We start from the raw sequence: 22,993 nt of genomic DNA, 5'->3' as shown, positions 1-22,993 counted from the left end.
AGTAGTTGTGGCGCACGGGCTTAGTTGCTCCATGGCATGTGGGATCTTCCCGGACCAGGGCTCGAACCCGTGTCCCCTGCATTGGCAGGCAGATTCTTTTTTTCTTTTGTTTTAAAATTAATTATTTTTAATTTTAAAATTTATTTATTTATTTAATTTTTAAACATCTTTATTGGAGTATAATTGCTTTGCAATGGTGTGTTAGTTTCTGCTTTATAACAAAGCAAGTCAGCTATACATATACATATATCCCCATATCTCCTCCCTCTTGTGTCTCCCTCCCACCCTCCCTAATCCACCCCTCTAGGTGGTCACAAAGCACTGAGCTGATCTCCCTGTGCTATGCGGCTGCTTCCCACTAGCTATCTGTTTTACATTTGGTAGTATACATAAGTCCGTGGCACTCTCTCACTTTGTCCCAGCTTACCCTTCCCACTCCCACTGTCCTCAAGTCCATTCTCTACATCTGTGTCTTTATTCCTGTCCTCCCCCAAGGTTCTTCAGAACCATGTTTTTTTGTTTTTTTTTTTAGATTACATATATATGTGTTAGCATATGGTATTTGTTTTTCTCTTTCTGACTTACTTCACTCTGTATGACAGACTCTAGGTCCATTCACCTCACTACAAATAACTCAATTTCGTCTCTTTTTATGGCTGAGTAATATTCCATTGTATATATGTGCCACATCTTCTTTTTCCATTCATCTGTTCTTGGACACTTAGGTTGGTTCCATCTCCTGGCTATTGTAAATAGAGCTGCAATGAACATTGTGGTACATGACTCTTCTTGAATTATGGTTTTCTCAGGGTATATGCCCAGTAGTGGGACTGCTGGGTCATATGGTAGTTCTATTTTTAGTTTTTTAAGGAACCTCCATACTGTTCTCCACAGTGGCTGTATCAATTTACATTCCCACCAACAGTGCAAGAGGGTTCCCTTTTCTCCACACCCTCTCCAGCATTTATTGTTTGTAGATTTTTTGATGATGGCCATTCTGACTGGTGTGAGGTGATACCTCATTGTAGTTTTGATTTGCATTTCTCTAATGATTAGTGATGTTGAGCATCCTTTCATGTGTTTGTTGGCAGTCTGTATATCTTCTTGGGAGAAATGTCTATTTAGGTCTTCTGCCCATTTTTGGATTGGATTGTTTGTTTTTTTGATATTGAGCTGCACGAGCTGCTTGTAAATTTTGGAGATTAATCCTTTGTCAGTTGCTTCATTTGCTAATATTTTCTCCCATTCTGAGGGTTGTCTTTTTTTTTTTTTTGCGGTAAGCGGGCCTCTCACTGTTGTGGCCTCTCCCGTTGCGGAGCACAGGCTCTGGACGCGCAGGCTCAGCGGCCATGGCTCATGGGCCCCGCCGCTCTGTGGCATGTGGGATCTTCCCGGACTGGGGCAAGAACCCGTGTCCCCTGCATCAGCAGGTGGACTCTCAACCACTGCGCCACCAGGGAAGCCCTGAGGGTTGTCTTTTCATCTTGTTTATGGTTTCCTTTGCTGTGCAAAAGCTTTTAAGTTTCATTAAGTCCCAATTGTTTATTTTTGTTTTTATTTCTATTTCTCTAGGAGGTGGGTCAAAAAGGATCTTGCTGTGATTTATGTCATAGAGTGTTCTGCCTATGTTTTCCTCTAAGAGTTTCATAGTGTCTGGCTTTACATTTAGGTCTTTAATCCTTTTGAATTTATTTTTGTGTATGGTGTTAGGGAGTGTTCTAATTTCATCCTTTTACATGTAGCTGTCCAGTTTTCCTAGCACCACTTATTGAAGAGGCTGTCGTCTTTTCTCCATTATATTCTTGCCTCCTTTATCAAAAATAAGGTGACCATATGTGGGTGGGTTTATCTCTGGGCTTTCTATCCTGTTCCATTGATCTATATTTCAGTTTTTGTGCCAGTACCATACTGTCTTGATGACTGTAGCTTTGTAGTATAGTCTGAAGTCAGGGAGTCTGAGACCTCCAGCTCCATTTTTCTTTCTCAAGATTGCTTTAGCTATTCGGGGTCTTTTGTGTTTCCATACAAATTGTGAATTTTTTTGCTCTAGTTCTGTGAAAAATGCCATTGGTAGTTTGATAAGGATTGCATTGAATCTGCAGATTGCTTTGGGTAGTATAGTCATTTTCACAATGTTGATTCTTCCAATCCAAGAATATGGTATATCTCTCCATCTGTTGGTGTCATCTTTAATTTCTTGCATCAGTGTCTTATAGTTTTCTGCATACAGGTCTTTTGTCTCCTTAGGTAGATTTATTCCTAGGTATTTTATTCTTTTTGTTGCAATGGTAAATGGGAGTGTTTCCTTAATTTCTCTTTCAGGTTTTTCATCATTAGTGTGTAGGAGTGCAAGAGATATCTGTGCAGTAATTTTGTATCCTGCAACTTTACCAAATTCATTGATTAGTTCTAGTAGTTTTCTGGTAGCATCTTTAGGATTCTCTCTATATAGTAGTATCATGTCATCTGCAAACAGTGACAGCTTTACTTCTTCTTTTCTGATTTGGATTCCTTTTATTTCTTTTTCTTCTCTGACTGCTGTGGCTAAAACTTCCAAAACTATGTTGAATAATAGTGGTGAGAGTGGACAACCTTGTCTTGTTCCTATCTTAGTGGAAATGGTTTCAGTTTTTCACCATTGAGGACAATGTTGGCTGTGGGTTTGTCATTTATGGCCTTTATTATGTTGAGGTAAGTTCCCTCTCTGAATACTTTCTGAAGGGTTTTTATCATAAATGGGTGTTGAATTTTGTCGAAAGCTTTTTCTGCATCTATTGAGATGATTGTATGGTCTTTATCCTTCAGTTTGTTAATGTGGTGTATCACATTGATTTGAGTATATTGAGGAATCCTTGCATTCCTGGGATAAACCCCACTTGATCATGGTGTATGATCCTTTTAATGTGCTGTTGGATTCTGTTTCCTAGTATTTTGTTGAGGATTTTTGTATCTATGTTCATCAGTGATATTGGCCTGTAGTTTTCTTTCTTTGTGACATCTTTGTCTAGTTTTGGTATCAGGGTGATGGTGGTCTCGTAGAATGAGTTTGGGAGTATTCCTCCCTCTGGCAGGTGGATTCTTAATAGTGCGCCACCAGGGAAGCCCATACCATGCATTTTTGGGAATGTAATGAGGAGTCAAGGAGAAGACTAATTCTCCTGGGAGCTTTTTTCTAAAATTTTCTCTTTTTTTAAAAATATTCTTTCCCCAACTGTGATTTACAGTAAAGGTTTGAGGTTTATTGACCAGATGGATGTTTTTAATTTTTTTTCAAATAATTTTACATTTGCTGTGCCTTCTTTGCAAGTGACAGAAATACAGGTCAGACTGACTTATGAGAGGCACTTATGACTGAAGTAACTAAAAAGCCTAGAAGGAAATTTACCTTTAGACACAGCAAGATCCAGGGACTTGAATCATGTCATTTGGACCTAATCTCTCTCCTCTTGGCTCCGCTTTTCTTTGTTTTGGTGTTAAAGCCTCCACCCATGTAGTGGCAAAGGTAGCTGTCAGCTTTGGGTGTGTAATCTACCAGCTAAGCAACCACTATTGGAAAGATAATACCTCTTTCCTGATGGTGCTGGCAGTCGTGGGTATGATTTTGGCTTGGGTCATTTGCCCACCCTAAAGTATCACTGTGACTGGAAGAATGCTGGACTTTCATTGGCCAACAGTTATATTCTACTCATGGAGCCCAGGGATCATGGTCAGCTACCCTGGAATCATGTGGGCTGAGAGCAGGGGAGGGATGGTTCCCTCAGGGAAGATCAAGGTACATGTACTTAAAGAGGGCTTGGGAGGTGGGGAGATTGTTAAATCAGCAAAATTCATAGATGTTTGCTACATAATTGTGCCATTTTAATTTCTTTTTTTTTTAAGTGTGCTTCCAATATTTAAAACTCAACAAAGTAGAGCTGCTCTGCTTCAAGTTGTAGATATTGCCAAGGAACCTGAGTGGGAGGAGGGATCTGCAGAGCATAATTTGAAAACTGCTAGACAGTTTGTCCAATAAATATTTGTTTGAGGTATGATAGTCACTGAATCCTTTCTTCCTGCCTTTCTGGCTTTATGTAGAAGAGATTGTATTTTCCTTCAAATCTGGGACAGTGAGGTAAGTAGCAGAGCCAGCTATTGCCTGGGGTTGAAGATGCCAAGGACCTTGCTTAGCCTGGACACCAAACTGGTTTTTTTTTTTTTTAAAGCCATGAGCCTTTCAGATTTAAATAGGGACTCCTAGAGAACAAGAAGAAGTGACTTTACAATGTACTGGTTGATGTGAATGATGAAATATATTTGTATCCTAAGCATTTTGCAAGGGCTCAGTATGCTAGAATGTATAGCGCCATGAGCTGGATTCTGTATTGTAAATTGAGTGAGGGTGAAAGCAGCCCTCATACATCAGCCAGCTGCATAAGGCAGCCAACGGCTGTCTTTGTTTTTCTATTTTTGTTTTTTTTAATGTGATAAAATTCACATAACATAAAATTTGCCATTTAAAAATATACAATTCAGTGGTTTCTAACAATTTTGTGCAACATCTCCACTATCTAATTCCAGAATATTTTCATCACCCCCAAAAGGAACCTTGTTACCCATTAAACAGTCACTCCCTATTCTCTAGTCCCTGGCGACCACTAATCTACTTTCCATCTCTGTGGATTTGCCTATTCTACACTTTTCATATAAATGGAATCATGTCTGGCTTCTTTCACTTAGTGTAATGTTAACATATATTTATCTAATTACTTTCTCATGATACTTTTTAGAATTATCCCACAGACCTATCCTCAAATGTATAATTGGGATGCACATACTTAGTAGCACCCCCATCAGAACCTTGACCTGTCACATAAGAGCTATCATAGTGGAGAAGGCCAAGTGGAAGCTTTTGAAACTGTTGCATTTTCCTCTGGCCAAGATAGTGAATCAAAACTAATATCATATTCTGTGAGGGATGGTGGAAATAGTGCTATCCTTAAGTATCTTTAGAATGCAGGGTGGTGGTCCCTATTATGTCTACATTTAATTCACTAGTCTGCCCTCTTCTGCAAAACTGGATGGATTCTGGAGAACGTAGACCTCAGCAAGTTTAATTTAGTAGCCCCAATTATGGATTCTGTGATGGATATGGTATCTTTGCTAGAGCAAATTAATATGGTATGTGGGCATTGGTTTGGTGAATGTGTTCTTTTCTGTCTCAATCAGAAAAAAAGGCCAAAAACAGTTTGCATTCTTGTGGAACAGATATCATTACACCTCCATAGTTTTGCCGAGGGCTATATAAACACTTCCACTCTTCTACTCTTTGTCATAATATAGTCAGAAGAGACTTGGACCATCTGGCCATCTATAGAACATCACTTTGATCTGTTACGTTGATGACATCATGCTAATCAGACAGCATGAACAAGAGGAGGTTAGCACACGGAGGCCTTGGTAAGATACATGTGCTCCACAGTGGGTACTGCCACATTCTTTGCCAAAGTAAGTGTATTTGTTTTTAAATATGTCCACGAATTGTTTGATACCCCTCCCATCAAGAGGTGGAACCTAATTCCCCTCCCTTTGACTCAGCTAGACCCTAGTAACTCAATTCTAAGAAATAGAATAAAATGAAAGTGATGGTATATGACTTCAGTGACTAGGTCATAAAAGGTACTACTGTTTGTCTGTCTCACTATCTCTTGGATCACTCACTCTGTCGGAAGCCTGCCTACATACTGTGGGGACACTCAAGCAGGCTATGGAACAGCCCACATGGAGAAGAACTGAGGCTTCCTGACCCACCCAGCACTGACTTGCTAGGAGTGTGAGTGAGCCATCTTGGAAGCAGATCCTCCAGCCCCGGTCAGGTCTCCAGTGGCCCTAGCCCTTTATGAACCTTATGCGAGATCTGAGCCAGAACCACTCAGTTAAGCCACTCTTTGTCCCTGACACTCAGAAACTGTGTGTGATAATAAATGTTTATTGTTTTAAGCAACTTAGTTTTAGGGTAGTTATTATACAACAAGTGATACTAATACACAGTCCCACAAGCTGTGTGTGTGTACTAGTTTTTAGACATCCTTTCCAACATCTAATATTTCCCTATTTTTGTCATTTTAGCCATTCTGATTGGTGTATAGTGTTCTCACGCTGTGGTTTTAATTTGTGATTCCCCAATGACTATGAAGTAGAGCATCTTTTCATTCATATATATCTATATACATGTATATAGATATATACAAATACTGTCTATCTGTATATACATACATACATACATACACACATACATATACACACATACACACACATAGTCTGGACTTATTATTTTGTAAAGTGTTCAAGTTTTTTGCCTACTGTTCTTTGGGTTGCTTGCCATTTTTTAGTTGCTTTGTAGGAGTTCATGTATTCTGGATCCAAGTCCTTTGTCTTATATGTATTGTGAATATCTTTCTCAGTTTATCAACTTTTTCCTTCATGTTTAGGCCTTTTGGTGTCCTGTTCAAGAAAACTTTGCCTACTCCAAGATCATGAATATGTTCTCCTATTTCCTCATTTAAAAGCTTTATTGTTTTACCTTTCATGTTAGATCTGCTGTCCATTTGAAATGAATTTTTTTGTGATGGTGTGAGGTAGTGAGTCAAGGTATATTTCCCCCCCATATGGATATCCATTTGATCTAATACTATTTATTGAAAAGTTCATTCTTTCCCTTCTGTACTGTAGTGTCACCTTTGTTATAAGTCAGGTGACTGTTATGTGTGGCTGTGTTTCTGGACTCCATTCTATTCTATTGGCTATTTTTGTATCCTTGCAATTGATACCACACTGTCTTAATTATTATTACAATAGGTTTTTTTCTGATAAATTTTTAAATTTTTGGCTGCCTTAGGTCTTTGTTGCTGTGCATAGGCTTTCTCTAGTTGCGGCAAGCGGGAGCTACTCTTTGTTGCGGTGTGTGGGCTTCTCATTGTGGTGCGTGGGCTTCTCATTTCACCCTTAGGGTTCACTTTAATGAAGTAAAGAGTGTTGCACATTCTATGGGTTTGCATAAAAGTATGATGACATATATCCATCATTATAATGTCATTCAAAGTATTTCCACTGCTCATAAAAACTTCCGTACTCTGTGTATTCATCTCCTCTCTCCCCCCACACATGTGGCAACCATTGATCTTTTTATTGTCTCCATAGTCTTGCCTTTTCCAGAATGGCATATAGTTGGAAGCCATTTTTCTTTTTCTTTTTTTTTTTTCCTTGAAAAGAGAGATTCAAAGCCTTTATGTCTATAGGACCACTCGTGGCCCACCCATGTAGACTGGACAGGCTCTAGGTGGCAAACTCCCCACATAAATACTGTAGCTTTTCTACCAGTATTGAGCTCTGACCCAGCAGCCACGTGGAGGTGCAGGGGGGACATGTGTCAGGTATTTGTTCATAGGAAGGCCACAAGTTTTGTGTCCCTTGTCACAATGTACCCAGATTCCTGTTGGATGTGTTGTAAACAGAGGAACCATTTCTTCAGGCCCCCTGCTCTGAGCACACCCCATATAGGGGATATTTCTTTTTTGTACATTTTTCCTTTAGTGGCCCTTAAAAAGCAGTTCCTTTTGTACTTCAGTATTTAACAGAATGTAGCAAATACGTTTAAGTGGCACATGAAGGGAAACTTACATTCTACAGTCTAGCGATCTCCCGAGCTCCGTAGTTTGTAATTTTTATTTTTTTGTTTTTTTAATTTACGTTTTTTATAGTTTATTATTATTATTTTAAAATTAATGAATTAATTAATTTTTGGCTGCCGTTGCGTCTTCGTTGCTGCACGTGGGCTTTCTCTAGTTGCAGTGAGCAGGGGCTACTCTTTGTTGCAGTGCGCGGGCTTCTCATTGCGGTGGCTTCTCTCGTTGCAGAGCACGGGCTCTAGGCGTGCGGGCTTCCGTAGTTGTGGCATGTGGGCTTCAGTAGTTGTGCCTCATGGGCTGTAGTGCGCAGGCTTAGTAGTTGTGGCGCACGGGCTTAGTTGCTCCGTGGCATGTGGGATATTCCCGGACCAGGACTCCAACCTGTGTCGCCTGCATTGGCAGGAGGATTCTTAACCACTCTGCCACCAGAGAAGCCCTATTTTTTTTAATCTTAAGAAATATTTTGTATATATTGTTCAAATCACATTTGCTGGTAAATGAATGCAGTTTACAAAATATTGCTTTTCATGTCCTATTTAATCCCATTTTTCATTGCAGCAAGAAGGAAATAGTGTTTCACCAGTGATATGTGCCTTTTATTTTTCACTATTAAGCAGGAAACCTATAAAGAGACTTCTTAACTGGATTGAATACCTTCAGACTTTAAGCATCGCAGAAAATTTGTAGAGTTTTATCTTTAGATTTAATTTTTAGATGTATTTTAAATCATGATAGCTTTATATCATCATTATTAAATACAAAGATTGGAAAACTACACTTGCTTCTACAAATAAATCCATATATATATATATATTTTGTATATTATCTGTGGCTACCTTTGCACTAATGGCAGAGTTATTTAGTTACAAAAGAATAGAGGATGTTTGGCCTGTGAGCCTGAAATATTCACTGTCTGGCCCTTTATAGAAAATGTTTGCTGACCCCTGATTTAGTGTAACGTATCAAGACACAGTATATACTAAGGATGAAGTTCACTGTTAATGAGAAATGTAAATCCATCTTTCCAGAAGTTTTTTTGATAGTTTTCAATCTTTTTGGCCAACTTATTATTTGAACCAGTTAGATTGTTTTTACCCTGTAATGTAGCTGATAGAGAGTTTAGGAATAGAATTAGGAATAGAAAGGTCAGCTCTGTCATTTTCTTGTTATTTATTTTTGTGTGTAATTTTAATATTATCTTCAACCAGTGGGGATTGTTTTTTATTTTTGTTTACTTATTTGCAAGAATCCTTTAAAATCATTGATCTATGTGGTGGGGGTTGGTTTAGTTGGGAAAAAAATAGAAACCATAATTTGTAAGTTTATTTAGTCAGACATGTATTAATTGCAGTACAGTATGTCATGGTATCCTGAAAGCACATGAGTAACTGCAGACAGACACTGTTGTTCTCCCTCGAACACTGTGGAACTTCCATTCTATTCTCAGGACACCTTATATGTAATAAATGATATGGAAACACTTGACAGATTCAGAGAGGGCATCATTGTTCGTCTGTACATTTAATACTGGCAAAGTGTAATTCTTATAGTTTAAGATTAAAAACAGGATAAAATAAGAGTTTTAATGTTTCTGTACTTTCATTGGAAAGTCTTGTGCATTCCAGTTAGGAGATGACTCTCTTATATACTGTTTGTGTAAGTTCTTTCTGAATGTAGGCGTAATCCCTGAATATAAATAAAAGGTTGTAGCATAATAAGAATTGAGCTCGAAGTCCGGCAAAGACTCTCTTGTGTGAATAGTACTATCAGCAACTACGGTTAGAGAATCTGGAGGCCAAACAAAGCCTCACTTAGGTGCTTCATCTGTTCTTGTCCTCTGTGGATAGCCATCTCTCTTCCAATAAGATTTTGTATCTGCAGCTAATTAAATCCAGAATAGAACCTTAGAATGGAGGTTACAGGACTGTGTCTTCTTGCCATTCTGTAACCCACCAGAAACACTGCAATGAGCAAGACACTACCTAATAGGCTTCCTTAGGTGGGGATTTACTTTGGGGAGCTGACAAAAATATGGAGTCACACTACCTGGGTTCAAATTCTGGACTTCTCATTTTATTAGCTGTGTATTCTTAGGCAAGTTTACTTTAAACTCTCTGTGTCACAGTTTCCTCTTATGTTAAATGGGGAGAATGGTATCCAATTTATAAGGTTGTTATGAAAAATTAGTTAATCCATATACAGTGCTTAGGATAGTATCTGGCACATATGAAGTGCTCAACAAATGTTTGTTAGTATTTCACTTTTTGAAGGTTCAGATTTTGTCGGTACACTGAGAATATTTATCTCTTCAAGCAGATTCTCTTAACCAAGTTCACGAGGCTGATATATAAAAACCTCAAGAATGCCTGTGTTGGTATGACCAGTGCTTTTTTGCCTTTGGGTGGCAATGTGGAACACCAAATCCTAAGCAGAAAGGTTATGGTGAACATGAAATTTGAATTAGGGCCATTAGTTAGATGAATCCAGTGTTTTGTGTATAATACCAAAGTAGCTAAAATGAATATTTATTACCTTTTCCTGTATTTAAGAATTTCTCCACTTAAAATGCCAGACATCTACTTTCAACCTCATTTGCAGCTTGCCGTAGGTTCTTTTGGTCTGATCCGCTTTCCATGGACTTTGACTCTGAAGAGCTGGTGATGCAAGCAAGCAGGGACTGCAGTGGTGGTGGTGCATGTAGCAAGATTGAGTTCCCAGAGCAGCAGTGGTAGTCGTATTGCAGTGGCTGGGGATAGTGGAAGTTGGCAGTGGAAGCAGAGATATCCTGACCAGACTAGTTCTACTGCCAGATTTTAGGTGTTGTTCTTGACATCCATCCCTGGGTTTTCAACTTCTCCAGGTGAGTCTGAGCTGCTCTTAAAATAAGGTTTTGTTTTGTTTTTTTTTCTGCTTAGACTATCTAGAATCAGTTTTAGTTGCTGAACTTACAGACTAAGTTGTTCTTGCGACTAAGGACTCTGGCTGATACTGACGCTACAGTAGCCTGATGCATTCGTCTCACAGTAGGGATGGAAAGGTCATGGGAATTCAGCTGGAATGTTTGAAGTTCATTGGCTCCCTCTTTTTTGAGAGTGTTAGGGTCACTGTATTCCCAGGGCCTAGAATTGTGCCTGGTATATAGTAGGTGCTCAGTAAACCTCTGTGGAATGAATGAGTGATGGGTTCATTCTGCCAATGAACCCAATTGTATGTCTGCCAATATGTGTATCAGTGATTGCTTTTTCTCAGCTTCTGGGGCTGTCCAAAACTTCCGAATGAAGTACAGATTTTTTTCTTTAGGTGTGTTAATACATATGTAATCCTATATAACAGTTACATTTTATTGGTTTGGGAATTGTTTTGTCTTTTAAACTCATTTGGCTTATCTGTGCTCTGTGGGCGTTTTAGTTTAGCCCTGGGGTGTATGATTGTCTGTGATTTTGTGTGTGTGTGTGTGTAGAGGGGCACTTCACAGAGCCCCAAAGTGCTGACAAGGACTTAAGTCCCTTCCTGGTGTCAGAGCTTTCCCGGCATTCTGGAAGCCATCACTTCTTGAGTCTTCCTCATGAGGCTTGTTGGTGGAATAAAGAAAAGACCATACACCCACAGACAGTTCCGTACACGTGTGCACACGCATGTGCATGCACACACACACACACAGAGAACTGTATTTAAATCTAATAACTTTATGACTTTATGTAGTTAAGTTTCCTACAGATGTCCTGCTTTTCCCCTGATGGTGATGCTGAAATTGGGAAAGACAGAAAATACAGGCCCCTTATCTCCTCTTTTCTTTTTCCTCTGTTCCAGGTCTTCCCTTTAAGAAACTGTATGGGAACTGGCAATTTACACCCATATTCTGGTCATTTGCCTACATTTACTGAGCCCCTTCCTGGGTGCCATAGGATGATGGCCTTCTGAGGCTGGAGGTGCTGGGATTTGAGAGGTCGAGGTGGCTTGTTCCCAGTTCCTTATGTTCCTTGCCTCTCTTCCTGGTCGAGGGGCTGAGGCTGGTGGCAGAGGGCAGTATACCGGAGATCCCTCTCTCTCCATCTCTAGAACACAGTGTTTTAGACTTCGTGTTCTCATAAATCAGGACTTTGAGATGAAGATTCGTGAACAAGCTCATCAAGAGGTAGGATCATCTGGCCTTCCCTTCTTGAGTTTCAGATAAAGAAACAAGCCTAGAGGGTAGTGACTCATCCACGGTGATGCAGTTGGTCAGGGCTAGAGTGAGTATCTAAATATATTTCCAAGGGCAAACTGAAATCCTATAAACGCTGAGCCCCATCTGAGGCCTCCTGTAACATAAAGCTAGCAGGGTTGGGGAGGGTGAGGGATTTATTCTGTAGTTTCCTTCCTTGCATCTTATGAAGAGTCAACACCTTACTTCTGGTTGCTCTAGTTTGCTACCATGCTTCATTGTTGAGAGTGGACCCCAGTCTGCAGTCTTTGGTCTGGAACACAGCCCAGTCCTAAATTGCCTGTCTTGGGCCATGGGTTACCAAGTTTACAGACAACAATCCTGTGCCTCTGTAGACACGTGACCAGGCTATTAATAGATCTGAAGTTCTGGGAGAGTCTCAGCTCTTCCCCCACTTCCCCACTCCCAGCAGCCTGACTGCTGGTAATTTCCTCAGTGCTCAGCTAGACACAGAATGGAAACAGGGCAGTCTGCCCATCCCCTTTTAGGAGGTAAGACAGGCCCAAGTCTGTATGAGTAACCTCTGGCCTTGTGGGTCTCTGTGCTGTATCAGGTCAAATGAAAGTGCTTAGCATTTAGGAGGAAATAATAGCCCTGTGCTCTAGGTGGGATTTTTTTTTTTTAAATAAATCTGTGTTGGACCCTTACTATATGAAAGACACTGAACTAGGCCCTTTGAATGTGTTATCTCAACCTTCTCTACAACCTTGTGAGATAGGTATTATTCTTATTTTATAGAGATTATTAAAACTCAGAAAGGTTGACTAAGTAACCTACTGTCACACAGCTAAACAACACTTGAATCCAGGCCCTCTGATCTTGTTTTTCCTAAATGACAGCTTCCCTGTTTACAACTTTCTTTAGTAAAATTGGGCTAGGGTAATTTGCACAAATTATCATTGGGGGCACCTGTGTTATTGAATGATTCCACACAGCTCAGAGAAATGGGGGTGAACCTGAAGGGAGGGCAAGAAGGCCTGTCAGTCTGTGGGCAATCAAAGGGAACTCAGTGGGTGGCTATAGCAGGATGGTACCTTTCATAGGCCTGTGTGCCCTGAGTGAACTCAGGTCAGATAGTGGTTGTCCTGCAGGCTAATAAACCATATTCCTTAGCATGGCATTCAAGGCACTCAGAGGTGGGGTTTCTGCTTCATAACTCCTCTTCCGTCTCTTCTTACTTCCTGTCACACAGACTGTTCTTTGTTCTATTGTTCGTCAAGTCTGCTGTCATCTTCCATGCATGGGCATTTGTAGGCTCTATTAAGGTCTGAATCAAAAAGTAACCATTGACAGCTTAGGGCTGAGCAGATAGTTTTGAATCCCCAGTCACTCCAGAGCCATTTTGGACTGGAGCTCTCTCATTCCTTCATTCCTTCACTCATGTATTCAGTTATTCTAACATATTGGGCACTCCCTCTGTGCCAGGTACTGTACTAGCCTCTGGGAATCAGTATAATGAACAAGACAGATATGGTTCCTGCTCTCCTAGAGCTTACAGTGTAGGAGGGAAGGCAAAAATAAAACAGATAATCACAATGAAGTCTGATGACTTATGAGGCAGAAATAAGGGATGTGATGAGAGCGTACTTATGGCTGGGGAACTTAATATTGTTTAGGGTGTCAGGAAAGACCTCAACACTACCATAATAGATGACATTTAAGTTGAGACCTGAGAATTGAGAAAAAATAACTAAGTAAGTGGGGTTAAGAAAGGTAAATTCTAGGCAGCAGATAGAGTATATGCAGAGGCCTAAAGTCCAGGTGATAGGGATAAGGCCACGTCCTTGTTGGTTCATTTATTAAGCAACCATTTACAGCTGGTGGGTTGTGTCATGCACTGTGCTAGGGTCTGGGGACATACAAAACAATCAGAAATGGTCCCTACCTGCCCTGGAGACGCTCAGTTAGGAGCAGTGGCTTTACTGCTTGGTAGCCAGGGTGCTAAAGTCATCCTAGGTCTTGGATTCAATCTCCTGGCTCCCATGTGACAAGACTTAACACCTTCAGAGACACTGCCTGCCCTTGAGTATTTGGGCCACCTGTCAAGCAGAGAGGATGTGGACCACAGCTGGAAACTTGTAGCATTTGCTTTCATCCCTGGCTTCACACTTGCCAGATCCTTGGTTGATGGGGTTCATCTACAGACCTGAGGTTGATGGAGGTCAAGAAATTGGCTTTTACCTCAGCAGGAGCATAGAAGAGGCTTTCTGGCTAAGATGGAGTTGCCGTGGTTGTCAGAGATGTGTCCCTGTTGCCTCATATTTGTTAGTTGGATTGATTGTGTGGTCTCAGACCCATCCATTGTCTTGAATACACCTATGGTGGTATTTTAGCTCTGTTTTTCTGAGTTCTGGTACCTCTTATAATAGACAGAAGGCCAGTGGCTGGCTGCCTTGGACTGTGCAATTGCCTAACTCCAGGGTGCGCTGTTCACATAGACTGTGTTGTGAATGGGGCCACCCCTCCCTAACTGTGCAGCAGTGCATCCTTGTGGCTCTGGTTAAAGGGAAAGGAAGTTATTTAAACACTGACTGTGTGCCTCAGGCTAGTGGTTTATATTCTTTACTTCATTTAATAATCTCAATAATGCTCTGAGGTAAATACTATTATTATGCTTATTTACAGATGAGAAGACTGAAGGTTCGGTGAAGCTAGTGAGTAGTGCCTTGGGATTAGAGCTCGGGTCTGACTGAAGTTCATGCTTCTCTGCCACTCCCAGCTGTTTCCCAATGTGGTCACAGACTTCAGGTCTTGCGTGTCATCTTGTTTCCATGGCTTGCTTGGCCTTGTCTATTTTGACTCATCTGTCTGGCCGCCCTGTGTCAGTAACCTAAGGATTCTCAGCATGGCTGAGGCTCAGGAATGTGTCCTGCTTGGGAGATACTCTAGAGTCATTTTTTTTCCATCTAAAATTATTTTTGTGTTTAGCAGGAGGCAACAATATAACTGTAGCTAAAGTCATTTTAAAGGGTAAGTCAGCTCTGGATTTGCTGGGCTGCCTTTCTCACTGCAGCTCCCACAGCGTTCTCAGTAGGATAGAAGCCGGGGATGGCTCACTGGAGATGAGTTTGGGTGAAAAAGGCATTGGATCTGGGCTTGGCTGATGGGATGAGATTCCCTCAGCCTTTCTAAGTTGCATGGCTGCTAGGGTTGGTTGGATCTTTGCAAATTAGTACTTAATGTTCCTTTTCCAGGGACCTGTGGTTCTCGTTTCTCCCTTTTAGGAGAGGACCTGCCTCTTCAACTGGGGATTCTGGAGCTACTGACCTTAGAGTGGGGAGGGTTTTTCCTTCCTGGAGTTTTCGGGGGTGTGTTTGGTGTGGCAGGGGGCTGTGTCAGGCGGAGTCTGGGGGAAGGCAGGAGGAGAGGTGGGTTGTGTATTTACTGCCTCACCTGCTTTTCAGTACTCTTTCTTCCCTTCCTTTCTCTTGGCAGTTTTGCAGTCCCATTTGAGAAGTAGGATCTAAATAACAGAAGGCCTCTGCACTCACCTAGCTTGTGCTTCAGCTACCCCAGACTGCTTGCAGGTCCTGAAGCATGACAGGCTATTTCATATCTCAGGTCTTTGTACATTCTGTTCCCTCTGTCCTTTCCATCCCTAGAGAAGAGGGAAGATGTCCTTTCCATCTTCTCTGCCCCATGGATACATCCTCATCCTTTCAAGACTCAGTTTAGATGTTACCTTTTCAGTGACATTGCCTTTGATCCCCTCTTTCTATGGAGGTAGGCACTCTGTACAGGCCTTTGTTGTACCATGTTTACTCACTTAACTCTCTGCTTCGCTGTGCATATCTTGAGCCCCTTAAGAGCAAGAGACTGAGTCGGTTTCATCTTTCTTTAGCAGGCACAGGACCTGAAGGAGACTAGAGTATCAAGAAATTTGAACTGAACTACACTGATGCCTGAACTAGATGGTTGTACAACTATCTTGTGTACCTCCATAAACTAAAAAAGGATTCTCTTGCATAATTCACTGTATTGTGTTATCTTCTAGGTCCCATAGTCCTTCAAACATGCATGACGGTAGCTGACTTCCAGAGAGAACAGTGTCGTGCTCTACAGATGTTGTCTTTGCCTGCTTTGCCCTTCATCTCACAGTGCTCTTCTAGCCCCCTGGGCCTGATCCAGGGAATGAATAGGGAGGAAATGCCAGAAATGAGCCACACTTGGTATCCTGAATCCTTAATTTGCAGGTTTGGTCCTGTGGGGCAGTGCAAGATGAGAAAATAGAAATGAACCCGTTCCCTGTAATAGCAGCTGAACCGATTGCCTCCAAGTTATGACTGCCATCACTGTTGCTGCAGCAGCCATAGCCATGAGGCACTCCCCTTACTGTATTCTGGGTCTAAGACAATCAGTTCTTCTAAATCAGCTCACTTGGCTCACCCTGAGTTTCTCAGAGGACTGAGATCCTGAAACAAGTCCTATTACACTTGTTTTTCTACCATTGTCGGGCCACAGACTGTGAGATCGTTTATTCTTATCCCTTCATTTTTATAGGGGAGGAAACTGAAGTTCACAGTGCCCTGGGACTAGCTCATGGTCATGTGACTAGTAAGTGTCAGCTGAGGCTAGACACCGGTCTTCCAGCTCCCTGCAGAGTGGTCTCTTCACTATGCCTTGTTGCCTCTGATATGTTTCCTCTTTTTATTTGTAATTCCTGTAGATTGTGAACTTGGTGAGGGTGAGGGAGCCAGGAAACTTGATATCTTTTCCTTCTGTCACCCCCTCCTCCTGCCAAGGCTAGGCAGAGAAGACGTTCAGGGAAGACTTGGTGAAGGACTGAATAGAAACCTAAGTTGGCCCAGGAAGATCTCATGGGCTAAGCCAGAGGAAGACTAAAGAAAACAGATCCCTCCCAGTTTCACTGGAACATCTTTGATTTTGGTGATGATTCCTGTGGTTTGGCTTTGCTAGTGTTAAACGCAACCTTGGCTGGAGCATGGACGAGGTGTGGTTTGTGATACTGGTATTTTATCTGGTGAAAGCCAGATCTATAATGAAACTTCTGGGAAAATACCACATCTCAGCTAACTGAAGATCCCTTTGGGTTTTCAGACCCCTCCCTTGCTCTCCAGCAGCAATCACAGGGCATAGAGATTGGACGCATCATTGCTAACTCCATTACAAATAGATAACGTTGCTTCAGTGCTTACTATGATTTCTGGAACTATTTTAGGTATTTCAAAATTCTTTTAATCCTCACAATCCTCCATGAGTAGTTACTGTAATTTTTTTTAACCTTTCAAATCGATTTTATTGAGATGTAATTTACATATAGTAAAATGCACTCATTTTAAGTGTTCAGTTTGAGTTTTGACAAATATATACACCTCTGGAACCTCTCCCCTGCAGTCAAGATATAGAACATTTCCATCAGTGGGTACTATTATTATCTTCATTCTACAGGGAGAACACTGAGGTACAGAGGAATTAAGTGGTTTGTTCAAGGTCTCATGGCTAATAAGTGATAGAACCAAGATTTGAACCCAGGCTGTCTGACTCCGGAGCCCATGTTCTTAACTACTGTGCTATTCTGCCTTCCGTCTCTTCTTTTGTGGTCCAGCCATTGCCTGTCTTGCCCTGGTGGACAAGTGCATTAAAGAGTAAGATGACATAGACTTAATAGTCTACGCACTAAAGGGGTCTTGAGGAGCAAGAGGCCCAGAAGTAGGCGGTGGAGAGGGATGAAACAGCTATCAGTACCGCTAGAACCTCAGGACCAAAGTAGGCAGAACTACTTGCCTTATGCCCAGCCTTTGCCTCTCCAGGCCTGTGAAGAATGGGGTGGACTAGGGAGCCTGCTAACAGGGTATAATGTAGTGTCTGAAAAAGGGACTGGCTCCTAGGCTCACAGAACAAGATATAGAAATATAGATGATAGATCACGATAGTCGCATATGCTCTGAGACTGCTCTCTGTGGTAGGCTGCAGCCAGTTCTGGGCTAGGCACTATAAGGGCAACATGGACAGGCCAGAGCATATGTAAAGGAGGCAAGATGGAGGGGGGCCTTGAAATCTAGTGCTTTGGAGAGGAATTGAAGGAGCCAGGTTTGGAAGCCCTGAAGAGAAAATGTAATCATTGTCTTCCTATCCTTGAAAGGCTGTTCTTTGGAAGAGAAAATCAACTTGTTTTCCTGTGTGGCTTCAGAAGGCATAATTAGAGCCCTATGGGTGGGCCAGTATAGCATATTTTGGAAAAATTAAAGTGCAGTGGATATGAAATGCCTCATTAGCTTGTCATCTGTTTGAAGTACAAATAAGGTCTGATGTCTTTCCAATATTAAGGTTAATCTCTTGAATGACTATAAAATTATCAGGAAATTTAGTATGTTTCTCTTGGGGATTTTCCTCCTCCCTCTTTCTCTTTCTGAAGTATTAAGAACTCTAAGGGGTCAGGCTTAGTTCCAAATAGTGGGCTAGAGAATCTTATTGGTCTGGTTGTGGGCCCCATATTTTAGCTTCTGTTGATGATAACACATTGTGGCTTTTAAAAACGGACTACTCACAGTATGTTGTTTCCTTATTTAGTGTAGCTGTGAGGACTTGGTTCTGCACAAGTGACAGTGGTTCTTTGAGGGAGGATGATATAGTGCTCCTTGAATGTCACACCTGGCCTAGGCTTTACTGTGTTTGACCTCTCCAAGTCATGTCTATATATGCTCGTCCACCGGAGAAGGGAACTTCTTCAATCTCTAGTTGGCTGGGTCTAGAAGTGTTTGCATAGCCAGCATTCTTCCATGATCCTTTTGGTTATGGTATTGAGCTTAGAACACCCATTCATACTTTCTCTTTCCTCAGTGTGAGTGCTTACTGTAGGCTCTTACTGTCCTTTCCTACCTTTAACTTGACTTAAAATCTCAAGTCAGTCTGAGAAATTCTAATAGTATAGAACCTCAAAAGAAAGGTGGTCAAGGTTTCAGTCTTTGGTCCTGGGAGAGCTTTGGACCCTGTGTATATTTGTATCCATTTTTCCCAGTTTTACATACCAAGGAGTATTGGGAACAGTCTTTGCCAAGTCACAGAAGATCATGTTGTATCCTTTTCCCCAGGGATAATGTGTGCCTGCTTGCTTTATATTTATATAATTAAAGGGGGGTTAAAAAAACCCTTAAGAACAATAGTCTGTGCCAAGATGACTTGATATTTCTAAGAGAGAGAGGGGCTGACAACTTTTAAAATGGCAGTTTTTCTCTAACTAAAGTAGTTTGGATTGTTGTTTTATCTGGTCCCCTGCTAATAAACAAGGAAGATTTTCCAAACTACTGTAACTCCCTATCACTGGGCCATGCAGAGATAGGAGTGGGCCATGCGGAGATAGGAGTGCTTTGACTTTACAACTGTTAAACAGAGACTAGCTGCCTAGGGCCACAGGGAGGAAATGCTGAATTTCTTAATAAGACCACCATCCAGAATGACTAAGGTTGGCATTAGAAGATGTGAGAAGGGGCAACTGGACCATGTCATCTGAACCTGGATCTTGAAACCCTTTCCTTCATTGAGGGACTGATTCTTACTAAATATCTGTACTACCACCATACTAGCTTCTGGAAGGTACTGCTTTCCTTTTATGTTTGGGTCCAAGTTGGGTACAGGAGCTTTTTTTTTCACTATCATGTAACTGGGTCCTACACAGAATGTTGTTGTTTGGTCTTGCTTGACTATTTTCCTTTATTTCTTTTCCTTTTTTTTTTGAATTTTATTTTTTATACAGCAGGTTCTTATTAGTTATCTATTTTATATACATCAGTGTGTACATGTCTATCCCAATCTCCCAATTCATCACAACCCCATCCCCACCCCCCACCCCACTTTCCCCCGCTGGTGTCCATACGTTTGTTCTCTACATCTGTGTCTCAATTTCTACCCTGCAAACTGGTTCATCTGTACCATTTTTCTAGGTTCCACATATATGCGTTAATATACGATATTTGTTTTTCTCTTTCTGATTTACTTCTCTCTGTATGACAGTCTCCAGGTCCATCCACGTCTCTACAAATGACCCAATTTCGTTCCGTTTTATAGCTGAGTAATATTCCATTGTATATATGTACCATGTCTTCTTTATCCATTCGTCTGTCGATGGGCATTTAGGTTGCTTCCATGACCTGGCTATTGTAAAGAGTGCTGCAATGAACATTGGGGTGCATATGTCTTTTTGAATTACGGTTTTCTCTGGGTATATCCCCAGTAGTGGGATTGCTGGGTCATATGGTAGTTCTATTTTTAGTTTTTTAAGGAACCTCCATACTGTTCTCCATAGTGGCTGTATCAATTTACATTCCCACCAACAGTGCAAAAGGGTTCCCTTTTCTCCACACCCTTTCCAGCACTTACTGTTTGTAGAGTTTCTGATGATGCCGATTCTAACTGGTGTGAGGTGGTACCTCACTGTAGTTTTGATTTGCATTTCTCTAATAATTAGTGATGTTGAGCAGCTTTTCATGTGCTTCTTGGCCATCTGTATGTCTTCTCTGGAGAAATGTCTATTTAGGTCTTCTGCCCATTTTTGGATTGGGTTGTTTGTTTTCTTAATATTGAGCTGCATGAGCTGTTTATATATTTTGGAGATTAATCCTTTGTCCGTTGATTCATTTGCAAATATTTTCTCCCATTCTGAGGGTTGCCTTTTTGTCTTGTTTGTAGTTTCCTTTGCTTTGAAAAAGCTTTGAAGTTTCATTAGGTCCCATTTGTTTATTTTTGTTTTTATTTCCATTACTCTAGGAGGTGGATCCAAAAAAATCTTGTTGTGATTTATGTCATAGAGTGTTCTGCCTATGTTTTCCTCTAAGAGTTTTATAGTGTCTGGTCTTAAATTTAGGTCTCTAATCCATGTTGAGTTTATTTTTGTGTATGGTGTTAGGGAGTGTTCTAATTTCATTCTTTTACATGTAGCTGTCCAGTTTTCCCAGCACCACTAATTGAAGAGACTGTTTTTTCTCCGTTGTATATCCTTGCCTCCTTTGTCATAGATTAGTTGAACATAGGTGCGTGGGTTTATCTCTGGGCTTTCTATCCTGTTTCATTGATCTGTATTTCTGTTTTTGTGCCAGTACCATATTGTCTTGATGACTGTAGCTTTGTAGTATAGTCTGAAGTCAGGCAGTCTGGTTCCTCCAGCTCCGTTTTTCTTTCTCAAGATTGCTTTAGCTATTCGGGGTCTTTTGTGTTTCCATACAAATTGTGAAATTTTTTGTTCTAGTTCTGTGAAAAATGCCATTGGTAGTTTGATAAGGATCGCATTGCATCTGTAGATTGCTTTGGGTAGTATAGTCATTTTCACAATGTTGATTCTTCCAATCCAAGAACATGGTATATCTCTCCATCTGTTTGTGTCATCTTTGATTTCTTTCATCAGTGTCTTATAGTTTTCTGAGTACAGGTCTTTTACCTCCTTAGGTAGGCTTATTCCTTGGTATTTTATCCTTTTTGTTGCAATGGTGAATGAGATTGTTTCCTTAATTTCTCTTTCTGATCTTTTGTTGTTAGTGTATAGGAATGCAAGAGATTTCTGTGCATTAATTTTGTATCCTACAACTTTACCAAATTCACTGATTAGCTCTAGTAGTTTTCTGGGGGCATCTTTAGGATTCTCTATGTATGGTATCATGTCATCTGCAAAGAGTCACAGTTTTACTTCTTCTTTTCCAATTTGTATTCCTTTTATTTCTTTTTCTTCTCTGACTGCCATGGCTAGGACTTCCAAAACTATGTTGAAAAATAGTGGTGAGAGTGGACAACCTTGTCTTGTTCCTGATCTTAGAGGAAATGGTTTCAGTTTTTCACCATTGAGAATGATGTTTGCTGTGGGTCTGTCATATATGGCCTTTATTATGTTGAGGTAGGTTCCCTCTATGCCCACTTTCTGGAGAGTTTTTATCTTAAATCGGTGTTGAATTTTGTCAAAAGCTTTTTCTGCATCTATTGAGATGATCATATGGTTTTTCTTCTTCAATTTGTTAATATGGTGTATCACATTGATTGATTTGCGTATATTGAAGAATCCTTGCATCCCTGGGATAAATCCCACTTGATCATGGTGTATGATCCTTTTAATGTGTTGTTGGGTTCTGTTTGCTGGTATTTTGTTGAGAATTTTTGCATCTATAGTCATCAGTGATATTGGTCTGTAATTTTCTTTTTTTGAAGTATCTTTGTCTGGTTTTGGAATCCAGGTCATGGTGGACTCATAGAATGAGTTTGGGAGTGTTCCTTCCTCTGAAAAGTTTTGGAAGAGTTTGAGAAGGATGGGTGTTAGGTCTTCTCTAAATGTTTGATAGAATTCACCTGTGAAGCCATCTGGTCCTGGACTTTTGTTTGTTGGAAGATTTTAAATCACAGTTTCAATTTCATTACTTGTGATTGGTCTGTTCATATTTTCTATTTCCTCCTGGTTCAGTCTTGGAAGGTTATATCTTGCTAAGAATTTGTCCATTTCTTCCAGTTTGTCCATTTTATTGGCATAAAGTTGCTTGTAGTAGTCTCTTATGATGCTTTGTATTTCTGCGGTATCCATTGTAACTTCTCCTTTTTCATTTCTAAATTTATTGATTTGAATCTTCTCCCTCTTTTTCTTGATGAATCTGGCTGAAGGTTTATCAATTTTGTTTATCTTCTCAAACAACCAGCTTTTAGTTTTATTGATCTTTGCTATTGTTTTCTTTGTTTCTTTTCCATTTATTTCTGCTCTGATTTTTATGATTTCTTTCCTTCTACTAACTTTGGGTTTTGTTTGTTCTTCTTTCTCTAGTTCCTTTAGGTGTAAGGTTAGATCGTTTATTTGAGATTTTTCTTGTTTCTTGAGGTATACTTGTATTGCTATAAACTTCCCTCTTAGAACTGCTTTTGCTGCATCCCAAAGGTTTTGGATCATTGTGTTTTCATTGTCATTTGTCTCTAGGTATTTTTTGATTTCCTCTTTGATTTCTTCAGTGATCTCTTGGTTATTCAGTAACGTATTGTTTAGCCTCCATGTGTTTGTGTTTTTTACATTTTTTACCCTGGAATTGATTTCTAATCTCATAGCGTTGTGGTCGGAAAAGATGCTTGATACGATTTCAAGTTTCTTAAATTTACCGAGGCTTGATTTGTGACCCAAGATGTGATCTATCCTGGAGAATGTTCC

At 40.6% G+C, this 22,993-nt stretch overlaps 1 protein-coding gene and 1 non-coding gene across 8 annotated transcripts in view; one reads left to right on the top strand and one right to left on the bottom strand.

The window, feature by feature from the left end:
- The window catches only part of STIM1 (stromal interaction molecule 1), a 195,027-nt gene that overhangs the window by 54,463 nt on the left and 117,571 nt on the right, over window positions 1-22,993 (top strand). The window contains exon 2 of one of the 7 annotated variants that reach the window (XM_067750123.1): window positions 5,320-5,436. The exons of the other annotated variants lie outside the window; for them this stretch is intronic. Coding sequence (XP_067606224.1) covers window positions 5,403-5,436 — 34 coding nt within the window. The 5' untranslated portion in view covers window positions 5,320-5,402. The remainder of the gene's footprint in view (window positions 1-5,319; window positions 5,437-22,993) is intronic. 7 annotated transcript variants of the gene reach the window in all.
- Window positions 7,401-7,530, bottom strand: LOC137231371 (small nucleolar RNA SNORA11). Its single transcript, XR_010946494.1, has one exon. It is a non-coding gene; the product is annotated as a small nucleolar RNA SNORA11 (small nucleolar RNA).

Source organism: Pseudorca crassidens, chromosome 9 (assembly GCF_039906515.1).
Source record: "Pseudorca crassidens isolate mPseCra1 chromosome 9, mPseCra1.hap1, whole genome shotgun sequence".
Taxonomy (NCBI): domain Eukaryota; kingdom Metazoa; phylum Chordata; class Mammalia; order Artiodactyla; family Delphinidae; genus Pseudorca; species Pseudorca crassidens.
This window is presented reverse-complemented; position numbering and strand designations above follow the sequence as displayed.